Raw genomic sequence first — 16,190 nt, forward strand, 5'->3', positions numbered from 1 at the left:
GAAACGAGATCAGAAACCTGCAGGCATGAATGTCGTCTGACTAAGTTATGCCAACTTTCGGTATCAATTTTTCCAACTGCTAAGCCACTGAGCAGGTCTCGGCCAGGCCTAGCCTTGGACGAGAGTTGCTCTCGCTGTCAAGCAACACGAGAGTTTACTCTGTCTGACTAAGTTATGCCAACTTTCGGTATCAATTTTTCCAACTGCTAAGCCACTGAGCAAGTCTCGGCCAGGCCTGGCCTTGGACGAGAGTTGCTTTCGCTGTCAAGCAACACGAGAGTTTACTCTGTCTGACTAAGTTATGCCAACTTTCGGTATCAATTTTTCCAACTGCTAAGCCACTGAGCAGGTGTAACACCCCAGATTTTCAAGATATTTAAAACTTGTAAAATAAAGGGGAAATCTCATTAAATCCCAAAACATAATACCAGAGTACGGGGTGCTATGCCACACCTGAGCTAGAGAACTCAGGTGCACAGGCTAACTAACTAATATTCTCAATCAGTATCAATACTAAATCACGGCACGCAGGCCGAAAGGGAAAAACTATCTAAGCTACGCCCAAGCTTCTAGCGCGCTCCAGTGATCTACTCGTCTGTGCCTGAAAGCCAAATATATCTGTTCAGCGAGAGATGCTAGTAACCCACTCCAACGCGTTGAAATACAATACATATAGATATATATATATATATATATATATATATATATATATATATATATATATAGATATAAGAAAAGTCATTTTGAACATGAAGGTATCTCCTACGAACTCTAGCTTTTGAAACAGGGATAGACTCAACATATAGAGCTAAGCACAGATAGCAGTTATACCAAGCATATACAGTTTACAACGGGCAAGATAGATAAGATGAGCACACAATTAATAATCATAACCCAACATATACGATCCCCGGTACAAATCCCATAGTCTCATCCCCAAGATACTCATAACAACAACTCATCCATACTTCATCACATAGCACACTTTGTTGGTGCCACAGGACCAATCGCATGCCCATACATGAGGGTCAGCGCATATAGCTCTGACATGGCCCCGCAGCACCCTGCCCCGTCGCACAGCACGGAGGGGTCGATCGCAACCGACCGATGAGCCGCAGCTCTATATAATATTTATATACCTGACCGGTCTTTACCAGCCTGGTTAATAGTTGGGATGGTTCTCAACCCATTCAACTGCCCGTATAGTGGACCTTTGTCCTATATAATATTTATATACCTGACTGGTCTCTACCAGCCTGGTTAACAGTTGGGATGGTTCTCAACCCATTCAACTGCCCGTATAGTGGATCTTAGTCCTATATAATATTTATATACCTGACCGGTCTCTACCAGCCTGGTTAACAGCCGGTAAGGTTCTCAGCCCACCCGACTGCCCGTATAGCCTGATTGATCTCAACCAAGTCGGGGTAACATGCACACATAACATATAGCAAGCATATGCAACCCACATTAACACATTGGGAAGGGGGAGAAAACGTATAACAAAACCTATGTGTGATCCTTCACATACTAAGAATAGTCCTAAGAGGTTCATACTTATTTCACATAGGTCAACGGGATACCAATTCAACTAGCATGCAATATATAAGACTCATACGACCTACGAACGGTACCCGAAAATCAACTAGACATAGGCACGATAGACGGAGTCCGTTGGGACACCACGGGGGTCGGGGGAACATCAAACGGGGAAGCCAAAACCCCCAATTGGGATGCAAACCAGCGGGTAGCCGGTGGGTGATGGTTCACCCGCCGGCGGCAGCGGGTGCCCGGCGGGCAGCTGCCCGCTGCCGGCGTTGCCCAAGAAGGCCGCGGGTAGGTGGCGGGTCCCCTACCCCCCACTGACTCTTTATCCTCAAAAACGCTCCGGGAACCTTTGTGGAACCCGAAACCGTGCTTAGACACTTTCAAACGCAATTGATGACACACGTAGACAATTAACGGATCCAAATCAAGAAACCAACGGCATATAACCTATCATGCTTTTCTAAACATAATAAACACCCAATCATGCGAATTCCCACCCAATATACCACGAATAATTCAATAAGATACAACCTAGGGTTCTAATCATTTTAAAATCAACAAGGACACAATTCATCTTCTAATATCAAGATTCGGTAAGAATATCACATAAACATCAAGAACATCCTACAATCATCAAGAACATCATATAATCATCAAGAACACCATAATTATCAAGAACCTTTCATCATCAAGATCACCCATGGAATCATCCCATCAATCATCAATAATAATATCACAAATCATTAACACACAATAATATGGGGAAATCCTAAGAGGGGAATCATAGCTATGAAAATAGGTTTTGTTAAGACATGGGTTACCTCTTAGCCTTAATTAATTCCTTGGCTATGAAGGGTCTTTCTTTAAGCTTTCTTGCTTTCTTGATTTCTTCTAAGGGGATTCTTGGAGCTCTTTGGGGTGGTGGAACGTTTATTGTGGTGGGTGTTTCTAGGTGCCTCTTAAGTCCCCTATTTATATATTTAGGAGTCCTGGTTAGGAACTAATATTATAGGCTTGCTAATTCTATTTCTTTTGGAACTAAGGATTGGGTTTAGGGATAAGGGCCCGTGGACTATGATGGGCCTTTCTTAATTAATTCCTGTGTTTTAATTCTTTCTTTTGGGTAATTGATTAAATGATTTAATTGATTTTAGGGATCCCGTGTTACACTCTCCCCCCCTTACGAGGGGCTTCGTCCCCGAAGCCCGGTGTGTTAATCCATTCTTTCACCCCTAGGCATCCCGTATCTTGGCCTCCCGGTTAGGAATGTGGCCCCCACGTTTTGCCTTAGCTGGGGTAGACTGGATTTCTGGTGGCGTTGTGATAGAAGGGTTTTAGGTCTACCTTGGTTTACTGCTCCTGAGCTGGACGCCCCGCGAGTGCCCAAAGTGGCCTCGATTGCTGCCACCCTCTGGTCTAGCGCGCGTGTCGTACGGATCAAGGATGAGAATCCTTCCTCCATGATTTGGTTTTGCCGGTTGAGCTGTGCGAGTATGCGTTCATTGACTGAGCCCTCGTTTTGCTCCCTTGGGTTCCCTCCCGATCGAGGTTGCACTGACAGGTGGGGTTCGTCATCCTCCTCCTGGTCCTCACTTCCCTCCAGAATTCCACAATCTTGCATTGCCCGTTTGAGCTTCTTGTTGGAGATGTCTAATTGGTCGACCAATTCTCTTCGTTCCTCCTCGTGTTTTTGGCAAATTTCTTCGAGGGTGAGGTAATGTCCTCCCTCGGTGTAGTAAATATCATTGCGGCGTAGGTTCTGGGCATTAAAGACCATGCCATTTGCGGTCTTGACCTCGGTGTGGCTTAGGTCCACCCCCTTTTTCTCCATGATCCAACTTAGGATCATCCCGTAGGGTAGGCTAAGTCGGTTGCTTGATTTGCAAAACTCCATGTGTTTTAGCATGAGGGCCGGCAGGTTGAACTTGATTTTGTGTTTCAAGAAGTAGGCAAAGGTGCACTCTAAACTCCCCACGTCCTTGCTTTTATTGTTCGTGGGCAAGAGGCTATCGGTTACAATCATAACCAATATCTTTTGTTCCGCCGATAGCCACTTTCTATTCGGTCATGTGGCCGAGGTGAATCCTTCCTCTTTCCCGAGGAGGTACCCGAGGTAGTCTTTGTATCCCTTGTTTTGGGTATCGATCCACCCCTTTCGGTCATAGCTTGACACACCCGTGGTGGTCAATTTCAAAAGCTTGGCCAAACGGCCTTCGGAGAGTATAATTTCCTTGCTGCGGACCTTGGTGGTGATTTCTAGCTTATCGCCCCGTTTGGTGGCTACAAGATGTTGATAGAATTCTTTCACCAATTCGGGGTACGTATCCCCCTTGATGGTGAGATATGTATCTAAAAGCCCTTGGTGTCTAAGCATATCAACCAATTTCGGAGAAAATTGGTCGGGTTCAAGGGCTTTACCTCCGATCACGGTGTAATCGGCGTTGCTCCACTCCGGGGTGCGGGTTCCGAGGGGCTTTTTCGGCATTGTGGAGCTTCTCTTGGTGGAAAATTATCCGGCGAACTTTCCGGTGGTTTTCCGGTGAGTCGGCGGCGAAGTCCCGGCACTTTTTCCGGCGAGGTTCCCGGTGGCGCGGTGTTTGCGAGGGAGACGGCGGCTAGGCGGGTTTCGGCGTAGGTGTGACGAGGGAGCGATGGCTGGGTGGCGACGGGTTGGGCAGTGGTGGCAGCGGGTTGCAGCTGGGAGTAGCGTGGGTGATGGTGGGGCGGTCGGCTTAGGCGGCGGCGCGGTGGCGTGGGCGGACGGATGGTGTTCGGCCGGTGGCGGCGTTCGGCTGCGCGTGGTCTGGTGGTTGGCGGTGGTGATTCGTGGGTTCCGGTCGTGGGGGCGGTCGGACGAGAGGGAGAGAAAGGAAGAGAAGAGGGAGAGAGAGAGGGTGTGGAAGAAGAAGAAGAAGGGTTTTTTGATTTGGGGATTTTTGTGGGTTTAGGGACTTGTAGGGTTTTAAGAAGAAAGTGTTCCCTTATAGTTTCAAGAAACACTCCTAGCCTAGTGGTCAAGACCTTGGTCTTGTATATGAGGGGTTAAGGGTTCAATTTTTATTGGCATCACTAGGTTTTTCTTGATGGTGTGGTCCCTGTCTTTTTCCCTCTTTTAGTGATGGGAGGCTTGGCTTGTTATATAGTTTGTGGTTTCGTCCTTATAAGCAGGATTGAATTTTAATTGAATCTTGTATTTATAAAATTCCGAAGTAATCGTTAAATAAGTAGTTTACTACGAAGGTGATTACAAGGAATTGCCGGTTTATCCTTGACAGAATTCGTCTTCTTGATTTTCTCCTACGGGGTTTGCGTGGTCCTCGTCTTCTGGGGTTAGGTTCCCCTCCTCGAGGTTGCTCTCGTTCCCGAGGTCGGCTTGAGTGCGGTTCATGACGAATATTTTTCCAGGAGCGCCGTAGTTTCCTTGATGAGTGGTGCCCCCATGTTGTCCCATGGTGGTAGCGCGTGGTTTCTGGGGTTGGGCGCAATGGAAGACCTTGTGTCCTTCTTCTCCGCAGTTGAAGCATCGCAAGGGATTGCCCATGCAATCTTTGCCTCTATGGTTCTTGTTGCATTTTGGACAAGGAAAGCTCCTGGTGTTAGCGTCGTTGTTCTCCAGGGGTGGCCTTTGGTTGATCAGGTTACTCGGTCTTGTATTGGTGTCGTTTCTTGCTCTCTTTACTGGTGGTGCCCCTCCTCTGGGGTTCCTCTTTCGTATTTGCTCTTGGACCCCGCGTTGGAGTAGTTGGATTCGATAGAGATTAGCGGCACTGGAGTAAGCCTCGTTGAGAGTCCGAGGTCTGCTTACCACTAGTGCCTTTCGGGCTTCAAAGTTGAAGCCCGATACGAATCTTTCTATTTTGATCACCTCGGTGGGGACTAGTTCTGGTGCGAAGCGTGCTAGTTCAAGGAATCGTTTGTGGTATTCCATAACGGTAGTTGCCCCTTGTTTCAGATGGAGAAACTCCTCGTACATGGATGCTCTCACGTGCGTTGGATAGAATCGCTCTCGTAGTCGCGTTTTGAGTTGTTCCCAATTGAACCCTGGTTCTTGTTGGTAAGTGGGACCCTCGTGGATCCACCAGAGATCGGTCTCGTGTCCGAAGTAGAACGAGGCTATCTCCACGCGGCGTTCTTCTGGGCATTCCACTAACCCGAGAATTTTGTCAAGGGTTCGGATCCATTCCTCCAGGATTACGGGATCATCTTCTCCTGAGAACATAGGTGGTCGATGGTTAGAGATCTGTTGGGCGAAGTCTGCGTTTGCGTTTGACGGAGGTGGTGGGGGCCTGTCGTTGCGGAGAGCCACGTCGCTTAGTGCTTGGGTGACTTGTGTTAGTTGCTGTAGCGTTTGGGTTAGGGGGTCGTGCGTGGCGGGTTCTGGAGTCCTTGATTGTCTTCTGTTGGGTGCCATGTTATCGTCTTCCTGGGTCAATGTTCATAAGAACGTTAAATTGGGGCTTGATGTCCCTTTTTGTGATAACGGGGGAAAGTTTTTCTCCAGGTAAGGGAGATTACGTGTAGGTTTCACAATCTCACCGTGTGTCCTAAGGTTCCTGAATCCTATGTTCCTAAATACTTAGAGTTCGAGCCTATTGTCCTAAAGTCCGGTCTTAAGGATCTTGTCCTAGGGTCAACTTAGGCTCTGATACCAACTGTAACACCCCAGATTTTCAAGATATTTAAAACTTGTAAAATAAAGTGGAAATATCATTAAATCCCAAAACATAATACCAGAGTACGGGGTGCTATGCCACACCTGAGCTAGAGAACTCAGGTGCACAGGCTAACTAACTAATATCCTCAATCAGTATCAATACTAAATCACGGCACGCAGGCCGAAAGGGAAAAACTATCTAAGCTACGCCCAAGCTTCTAGCTTTTGAAACAGGGATAGACTCAACAGATAGGGCTAAGCACAGATAGCAGTTATACCAAGCATATACAGTTTACAACGGGCAAGATAGATAAGATGAGCAAATTAATAATCATAACCCAACATATACGATCCCCGGTACGAATCCCATAGTCTCATCCCCAAGATACTCATAACAACAACTCATCCATACTTCATCACATAGCACACTTTGTTGGCGCCACAGGACCAATCGCATGCCCATACATGAGGGTCAGCGCATATAGCTCTGACACGGCCCCGCAACACCCTGCCCCGTCGCACAGCACGGAGGGGTCGATCGCAACCGACCGATGAGCCGCAGCTCTATATAATATTTATATACCTGACCGGTCTTTACCAGCCTGGTTAACAGTTGGGATGGTTCTCAACCCATTCAACTGCCCGTATAGTGGAGCTTTGTCCTATATAATATTTATATACCTGACCGGTCTCTACCAGCCTGGTTAACAGTTGGGATGGTTCTCAACCCATTCAACTGCCCGTATAGTGGATCTTAGTCCTATATAATATTTATATACTTGACCGGTCTCTACCAGCCTGGTTAACAGCCGATATGGTTCTCAGCCCACCCGACTGCCCGTATAGCCCGATTGATCTCAACCAAGTCGGGGTAACATGCACACATAACATATAGCAAGCACATGCAACCCACATTAACACATTGGGAAGGGGGAGAAAACGTATAACAAAACCTATGCGTGATCCTTCACATACTAAGAATAGTCCTAAGGGGTTCATACTTCTTTCACCTAGGTCAACGGGATACCAATTCAACTAGCATGCAATATATAAGACTCATACGACCTACGAACGGTACCCGAAAATCAACTAGACATAGGCACGATAGACGGAGTCCGTTGGGACACCACGGGGGTCGGGGGAACATCAAACGGGGAAGCCAAAACCCCCAATTGGGGTGCAAACCAGCGGGTAGCCGGTTGGTGATGGTTCGCCCGCCGGCTGCCTGCCGGCGGCAGCTATTCCGGGCAGCGGGTGCCCGGCGGGCAGCTACCCGCCCGCTGCCGGCGTTGCCCAAGAAGGCTGCGGGTAGGTGGCGGGTCCCCTACCCCCCACTGACTCTTTATCCTCAAAAACGCCCCGGGAACCTTTGTGGAACCCGAAACCATGCTTAGACACTTTCAAACGCAATTGATGACACACGTAGACAATTAACGGATCCAAATCAAGAAACCAACGGCATATAACCTATCATGCTTTTCTAAACATAATAAACACCCAATCATGCGAATTCCCACCCAATATACCACGAATAATTCCATACGATACAACCTAGGGTTCTAATCATTTTTAAATCAACAAGGACACAATTCATCTTCTGATATCAAGATTCGGTAAGAATATCACATAAACATTAAGAACATCCTACAATCATCAAGAACATCATATAATCATCAAGAACACCATAATTATCAAGAACCTTTCATCATCAAGATCACCCATGGAATCATCCCATCAATCATCAATAATAATATTACAAATCATCAACACACAATAATATGGGGAAATCCTAAGAGGGGAATCATAGCTATGAAAATAGGTTTTGTTGAGACATGGGTTACCTCTTAGCCTTAATTAATTCCTTGGCTATGAAGGATCTTTCTTTAAGCTTTCTTGCTTTCTTGATTTCTTCTAAGGGGATTCTTGGAGCTCTTTGGGGTGGTGGAACGTTTATTGTGGTGGGGGTTTCTAGGTACCTCTTAAGTCCCCTATTTATATATTTAGGAGTCCTGGTTAGGAACTAATATTATAGGCTTGCTAATTCTATTTCTTTTGGAACTAAGGATTGGGTTTAGGGATAAGGGCCCGTGGACTATGGTGGGCCTTTCCTAATTAATTCCTGTGTTTTAATTCTTTCTTTTGGGTAATTGATTAAATGATTTAATTGATTTTAGGGATCGTAACACGGGGTGTTACAGCAGGTCTCGGCCAGGCCTGGCCTTGGACGAGAGTTGCTCTCCCTGTCAAGCAACACGAGAGTTTACTCTCGGTTTCGGCCTTGGCCGAGAGAGAGCTGTACGAGAGTTCTGCTCTCGGCCTTAGCCAAGGCCGAACTGAACACAAACAAGATATGTTTCGGCATTGAGGCCGAAACTAGGCTGTAGGCCAACAGATTACTGTGAGATTAAATTCATCCGTTACGGAATTAATTGTTAATTAATTCCAATTTTAAATTTGAATTTAACTCTCTAGTAATGGGTGTTGTTGTTTCAGATGTTACACATCGTGGAGGTAATGCCAAATTGAATGCAATCAATTCTATCATCCCTATATAAGAAGGGGTAGAGGGCAGTAGATTTTCTAAGCAAAAAGTGACAAGAACACACAACATAAGAAGTGTTTTTCTCCTCAAAACTCTGCTTTTATTCCTTTATTTGCCTAAACTGTGTTCAAGGCTTTGCTTTAGTTCGCCGGGTTCGCTCGTTTGGGTTCTCAAACGTCGAATCGTAGCGCGTTTTATCCTGGGAAACCTAGGCCACGACGCTCCTAACACTTTTGGGAGGTGGCAAATAAGGTTTTAAGGAAAGAGTGGTCTCTTGACTCACGCTAAAAACCCTATACCCATATACGAGCCATCTTTTCCTTCTTTCGGTTTTGGATTACGCTTCTAAGCAAAATCCTCCCTCTTTTGATATATTCGTTGGTTTGGAATTATAATCAAGAGGATTATAAGTTCCATTTTTTGGTTGATATATATATATATATATATTGGTATATCTTTTTCGTAGATATATATTTATATATAACCTTTGGGTCCGAATTATATATATATATATATATATATATATATATATATATATATATATATATATATATATATATATATATATATATATATATATATATATATATTTCGGATATATATATCCAATAATATTTTATATACTTTCATGTGTGTATATATAAATATTATTTTGGGATATTAAATCGATTTTGGTTCATTATCACCAACATTGTCTGTATTTAGTTGTGTCTCAGAAACAAAATAGACTATAAAAACAATGTAGGAAAAGTAAATGAACCAGAATATGTTTACGCAGTTGGAGAATTTCTCCTACGTCTGCGAGGTCACACAAAGGTGAAACCCAACTCCACTAGATGATACATGGTTCAATAGATTTTCATACAACAGCTATAGCCTAATCTTCAACACCAACTAATCATCATCATCTCTTCAGTTTGCAGTAATGTAGGAGTCAATGTTCCCCAACTTCTTCACATTTCCTGGACCAATGAACAAGACTTCCAATTTTGGAAGAACATCATATTATATCAAACTTCTAGTCTAGATAGCCATCTATCTACAATAAAATAAGTCTAATTACTTAAACTTAAATTTACGGACTTTGCATATTAAAACTGAAGGGAAGATAGTGTTAATTGCAGTTTTCATTTTCTATATATTTCAGCTTCAACTTCTTTGTAGACTCACCACCTATTTATACTTGCAGCATAGTTCTGAAACTTTTGAAATATTGTTGCAGAGTTATCTCCTTAAATCAAATAATCAAATATTAGCCTAAAAAATATAATCACAAACCAATAATATTGCTTGAATAAATATCAGCCACTTCTTTAATCTTCAGACATAATTAATCTGAGACCTCATGCATAATTAATTATATCTATTAGGGTCCGTTTAGAAACACGTAAAATGACTTCTGGAAAATGACTCATTTTCCAGAAAATATTTTCCTTTCTCGTGTTTGGATGTACAACAGAAAACTGTCTTTGTATATGATGGGGATATTGGGTATGAGCTGAGGACTTATTGGGCTGACGTTGTTGGGCCGGACGGATCCAGGGGGTATGGTCGGGGGCACGGCGGCGAGGGAACTGAGGGATGGCCGGCGCTGGTGGTCAAAAGGGATCACTGGTTGGGGCGCTGGCCCCAGTCGGCAATGGCGCGCCAAGCGCACCTGGGTGCGGAGTAGCGCCCCCGTGCAAGGCCACGGGAGCGACGACTGGCCGGAGGAGGTCGCCGGCCCCAGCCGCGGATGGGCGCGGGCCTAGCGCCCTCATCGTGTGGGGCGCGACGGCGTGCGATCACCGGCGCCGGGGGGCGGTCCGTCCGGGGTGCGTGGGGTGCGCGGGAGAAGTTGTGGGGGTGTCAGAGGTGTGGTGAACGTGCGAACTGGCGTGCGAAAAATGGGGGAGTGGCGTTTGAGTATGTGGGAAACGTGGGTGTCAGGAGAGGGAAGGGGGTAGGCTATAAATAGGGGCCCTGGATTCTTGGCAGGGGGCGAGACAGACATGACAAGTACTACAGTTCAGTGGTCTTGATCTCATACTCTCAATCTTCATACTTGGGTTTGATTCCTCGTAGTAGCATAATTAGCAATAGCCCACCCTCTGGGCCCTGTTCTTTGTACTTGGGCCGTCATTTTAGCGCCCCGGGTAATAAAGTTATTCTTTGCCTATATTTCTGTATCCAGTTTATGGTGGACCCGGTCCCAATAAAACCATCAGTGTATTTGCTCATTCTACTCAAAAAGAGTAGAATCATACACTTCAACATTTTATTTTAAGTGTTATATACCAAAAAAATAAATCATTTTTTCTCTATCGATCTATAAAAACAAATAAAATTTAAAAATATATAAAACACACTGTTTTTTTTTATATAAAAATAAAAAACATGCATTTTTTTATATTTAAAAAATATAAAATAAAATTCAGAGGAACTCTCTAGTTTCAGCAGCTGGAAATCAGAGTTTTCGTACCGGAAACCAAACCGGTTTCCCGCTGTGAAAATCAGAGAGTTCCGCCAAATTTTGGCATTTCATTCATCCTTGTTACCCACTCCAAATTTTGGCAATTTAGCGGAAAATGTCTTCTGGTAAATTTTGGCAGAAGTCATTTTTCGCCAAAATGCTTACATTTTCTCCTGTCAACGGAAAATGTTTTCCATTGACTGGATTTTCCTATTGCATCCAAACATAGTAAACTCGGAAAACATTTTTTAGAAGTCATTTTATAGGTTTCCAAACAGACTCTTAATGAAGACCAATAAAAACTAAAATAAACTTAGAATAAACTTGACAAATATATTGTCAATTGTTGTAACCCATTAGCTCAAACATTGATCAAAAGAATTGAAGAAGTTGAAGAAAAGGAAGTAATAGACAAGGCAAGAGTATCTTGTTATTCATCTATATCATCAATATTACATACAACTACAACATATATAATATACAAATGTAACAGAAGACATAATTTAATCATAAATCTCCTAACTGTTACATAATCAATACTAATAATGGCCACATTAAATATATTATTTATAACACTCCCCCTTGGACATTATTCGGACACGATCTTGCCTCAAAAAACTTGCTACAAAAACCCTATGGGAAAAACCTAGACAAAAAGAGTACTATTTACATATATTCATGCCTTGTTAAAAACTTCACTAGGAAAAACCACGTGGGAAAAACCTAGTTGAAGAAAATAGTACATGATATTTGTGAAAAACTAAAAATCATATATTGTATTGGGTGCCTCATTAAAAACCTTAACTTAAGAAAACCCTGTGGGAAAAAACTTAGTTAAAGAAAAAAGAGTACAACCATAAGCCTTCAAGGCATAATCTTCAAGATTTTGGGGTTTGTCTATTTAAGTATTTACTTGCAACTTTCTCCCATTGACATTTCTATATCATACTCATGCCTCGTTAAAAACCACACTAGAAAAACTCAATGGGAAAAACCTAGTGAGGAAAAGAGTACATGGTATGTATATGTGAAGACTCAATCTACAGGATTGATTGAGTACAATGGTTAGTATTTTAAGACTCAATCTACAGGATTGATTCAAGTGAATGTACTTCCCGTCGCCCCCTGAAGATAACAATCTTCAAGTTCTACATTGCTAAAAATAAAGTCATTGCTTCAAAATGTGTAGAGAAGGGATATGGTACAATTTTCAAGATTGTCATTAGAATTTATCATTTTATACAATAATTTCGTGACTCTTCTGGAACGTACGTGGGTCGAATATTTATATAACTCGTCTACTATCTACTATCCTTCAAATATATCCATTTAGCGATGAAGTAATGGACTTCTAGTCTCTCAAGATATCCTCATTATTTAGATAGCCTTTTATCTATTTCGAGATATTTGGACGACAATTAATGTAGGTACTGAAGGATATATTTAGGATATTTTCAAGAAGGACTTATAGATATCCTTCTAGGAAACGATATTTGAGTTTTCCAATCATATATACCATTTCTAGGCAAATAACTTCTAATATGAATATGAATTATGATAATATACTTTCATACTTCTTTCTTCTTGGGGAGAAAATACCTTTAGTCTATTTATTGACTATAAGAAATATCATAGTTAGTAACTTACTAACTTTTATACTTCTTATTTTGTGATTTTCTTTCATCACATTTTGAGAAAATCCATCAGGGATTTTAAATATATAAATAACCAGTTACCCATATAAATATGTGATACCTATGTCTATTAGCTACATATCTAATTTATTTACTACTAGTTTTATCAAATAGCATAATATAATGCCATGACCAATATTGGGTCTCTACGATAACCCTCAACTCGCCTTTTATTACATTTCTTGTATTTTCATGACACCTCTTGGTGTATCTATTTCTTTAGCAAGTTTTGATTTGTATGCCTTAATTGCTCTTTTCTATCAAAACAGTTAGCACGCTTCGGACGTTATACTACTGTTTTAATTTCTGGATCCAGATTTTAAGTATTTATGAGCAATAGAGGCAAATATGTTGTCGACAACTGTAAATGCTTTGTAAATATCTGTCATATGCATGGCAATTTTGGTACCAACCATACATATGACATTCCCAAGAGTATTTGGATTTGGTTGTTCCGCTTGCCCAGTATTTTAGTTATTTGGTGCACCTATAATATAATATTACTAGGGTTTTCGCCTTCCAGATGAATATCTTCAAGATAAAATTTTATATTTCAGGAGTAACGAAATTTCTACACTAGATCTAGTTTTTGCAAATTCATAAACCAATAAATTTCATATGCTTCCGGCATAAAGAAAAGCGGTAGAGATATTTAGTCCTAATTGAGGATTTCAACTCTTAATATATATGAAATATTTTCTATGGACTTAGCCACTTCTTGCAATTTCTAGCAGATTTTTTGTTCAGTATCTGAACTTCTGATTCTATAAGACTAGTACATGGGTTTGAAGATTTTTATCTCATGAAATTTTCTCGGCATTTAACTAATTAGGAACTTTAAATCTCCCCCTAATGCCAAGAAAAGATCTTATAACGCAACCAGCATCATTGTTGATTTCTCATGATGGGATATAGGTAGAAGGGTTGCATACTAAAGGTTGAACGCAGATAGAGAAATGCATCATGGTGTTGAACCCCGTATTAGGCGTTTGTGATATGTAGTGGATAAGTATGGTGGTTTCTCAATTATGGAGGTCCCCATAATAGATATATTTCCTCCATAATTGCTTAACAAAGCTCTTTAATAAAATGTCTATTGTAAATAATTGTGTCATGACAATTAGAGAAACAATTAATGCACTCAACATTCAATTGTATGGAGTGAAATGATAAAAAAAAAAAAAAAAAAAAAATTATTGTCATCGTTCAAGTATGCTTTTTTTTAAACCTAAGCAACAATTGAACAAATGCTACATAGTTTCTTAAACAAATTGCCATAATAAAATAAATACATAATGATATACCCATGTTATCTTTGAAGGAAAAAACCTTATGTGAGCTCATCCAGAGTGTTATGCCAGTAAACAATTATGCATAGAATACAATCAGCTCCAAATATTGAAAAGTTTCAAATGCAAGCCCAATACAAAAATGCTACAATAGTACAATGCATATTCTCAACTTTATGAGAAATAGCTTAATAATGCAAACTCCAATAATATCAAAATCACAAGATATATTTTCATTTGCAAATTAAATTCTCACATAATCAAATTGCATAATTTAAAATCGTAATATTATGCACTTAATTTGATTATATGCATAATAATAATCTGAAATTAAAAGTATGAATATGAAAATAAAACTAAATATTCATACTCAACCAACATGGACACCTTGTGAAGAAGGTTACTTGATAAATTACTGGGATAGCCACATCGGGTGGAAACTATGAGAAGTGTGGTTGCATTGCTAGACCATTTTTTGCTTTTAAAAATAATAATTTTCCATTCTCATATATGTCAATTCATGTATCTTCAATCTTATATATACTAGTATTTGTACCTGTGCGATGCACGGTCATATATATAGTATATAAAATATACAGTATAATATAATAAGAAGAGAATATAATATATGAAAATTTAATCATTTTGAAACAATAAATATTGCAATTTTATTACACGTTATTGAAAACTTCTTCGTACACAACATTTTTAGTCGTAATTAGAAATGATACATTTGCGCCACAAATCAAAATTTTAAACCCCTAAGATTACTAACTCTAAAGACTGCTACGTACAATTGACCATGGTTAAAATAGGCATTTTAAAAAACAACCTCACTTTTGAGAGTGTTTGCCCTTGTCTTTTATTTATTTTCCTACTATAAGAGAGCATCAAAGAAAATTGCTTCTGTAGAACATCCTCCAACCGAGTATCTTATAGAAATGTTAGAACTACCATATTGTGAGAGTTCATTTGCAATATTTGTTAATGATGTATTGTCTCCATTCTCTACAATCATAAATCTACCAAATGATCTTTTTATTTCACAATAAAGAAGATTGATAATATAATATTAATATTATATACGAAATGAATTTATTGCACAATCTTTATTTATTATGGTACTAAAACTTAGACTAAATAAAATTACATACTATTTTCACCATCTTAACATTTATAACAAATATATAATGAACATATAGATGTATAATAAAGATTAAAGTATGAAGAAATATAAAACCTTAAATACTTTTTATTAGTAAAATTTGAATAATATTTTTGTGAGCTTATATATAATATGATATGTATAAATGTATTATAGAAGCATATTAAATATTATAAAACACCAAACTATAACAATATAAATAACCTATAGAATCAAGCTTAAAAATATTTTTATAACTAGTTTTAGGCCCAAATCCAATTTCTTTAAGCCCAAACACATATATACCCAATCACAACCCAATAACTCGACCCACTACAGGAAATATATAAACAAAAATTAGCTACATCTAATACTCAGCCGACGGTTCGCATTCTCTCGCTTCACTGCCGATTCTCTACCTCTGTCCGAAAATCTGCCTTCAACCCTAATTTCTACAGTTATTGTTTATGTTTTGCTTCTTAGCTACCGATTTGGTCTCTGAACATCAACCCTAGGTTACGTAGTTTGTTGTTCCTAATTTTTGTAATCTAAAAGATGAGTTCTGGAATTTTGGCCTAGTGATCTTCATCTTCAGTTCATAAAATTGAAGTTTAACCATGATCGCACCGTCGGTTTGAGGAAGCAGTCGAAAACCCTCACTGAGCTAAGTTAGCCTATACCTTTACTTGCTATAGTCCGTTTACTCTTTATTTTATTATAGATTTGTCTATATCTTTTTGTGTTTGTTAGATTAAGAAATTATTATCGTTTTATTTCTGTATTTGAATTAGGGTTTTACTAAAACTTAAAGTAAAATTTTTTAAACTTTCTATGAAGTTTAGTTTGTATTTACGTCACTATTTATGA

General features: G+C 40.3%; 1 protein-coding gene across 2 annotated transcripts in view; it reads right to left on the reverse strand.

Annotated features, from left to right (window-relative positions):
- Positions 1-16,190, reverse strand: part of LOC109175190 (disease resistance protein RPP13-like) — a 175,606-nt gene that overhangs the window by 146,717 nt on the left and 12,699 nt on the right. For both annotated transcript variants that reach the window (XR_002053260.1, XM_019324442.1), the window contains exon 2: positions 13,290-13,301. Coding sequence is in view for 1 of the 2 variants with exons in the window: in XM_019324442.1 (XP_019179987.1) it covers positions 13,290-13,301 (12 nt within the window). In the remaining variant the exon portion in view is untranslated. The remainder of the gene's footprint in view (positions 1-13,289; positions 13,302-16,190) is intronic.

This window comes from Ipomoea nil, unplaced genomic scaffold (assembly GCF_001879475.1).
Source record: "Ipomoea nil cultivar Tokyo-kokei standard unplaced genomic scaffold, Asagao_1.1 scaffold0684, whole genome shotgun sequence".
Classification (NCBI taxonomy): domain Eukaryota; kingdom Viridiplantae; phylum Streptophyta; class Magnoliopsida; order Solanales; family Convolvulaceae; genus Ipomoea; species Ipomoea nil.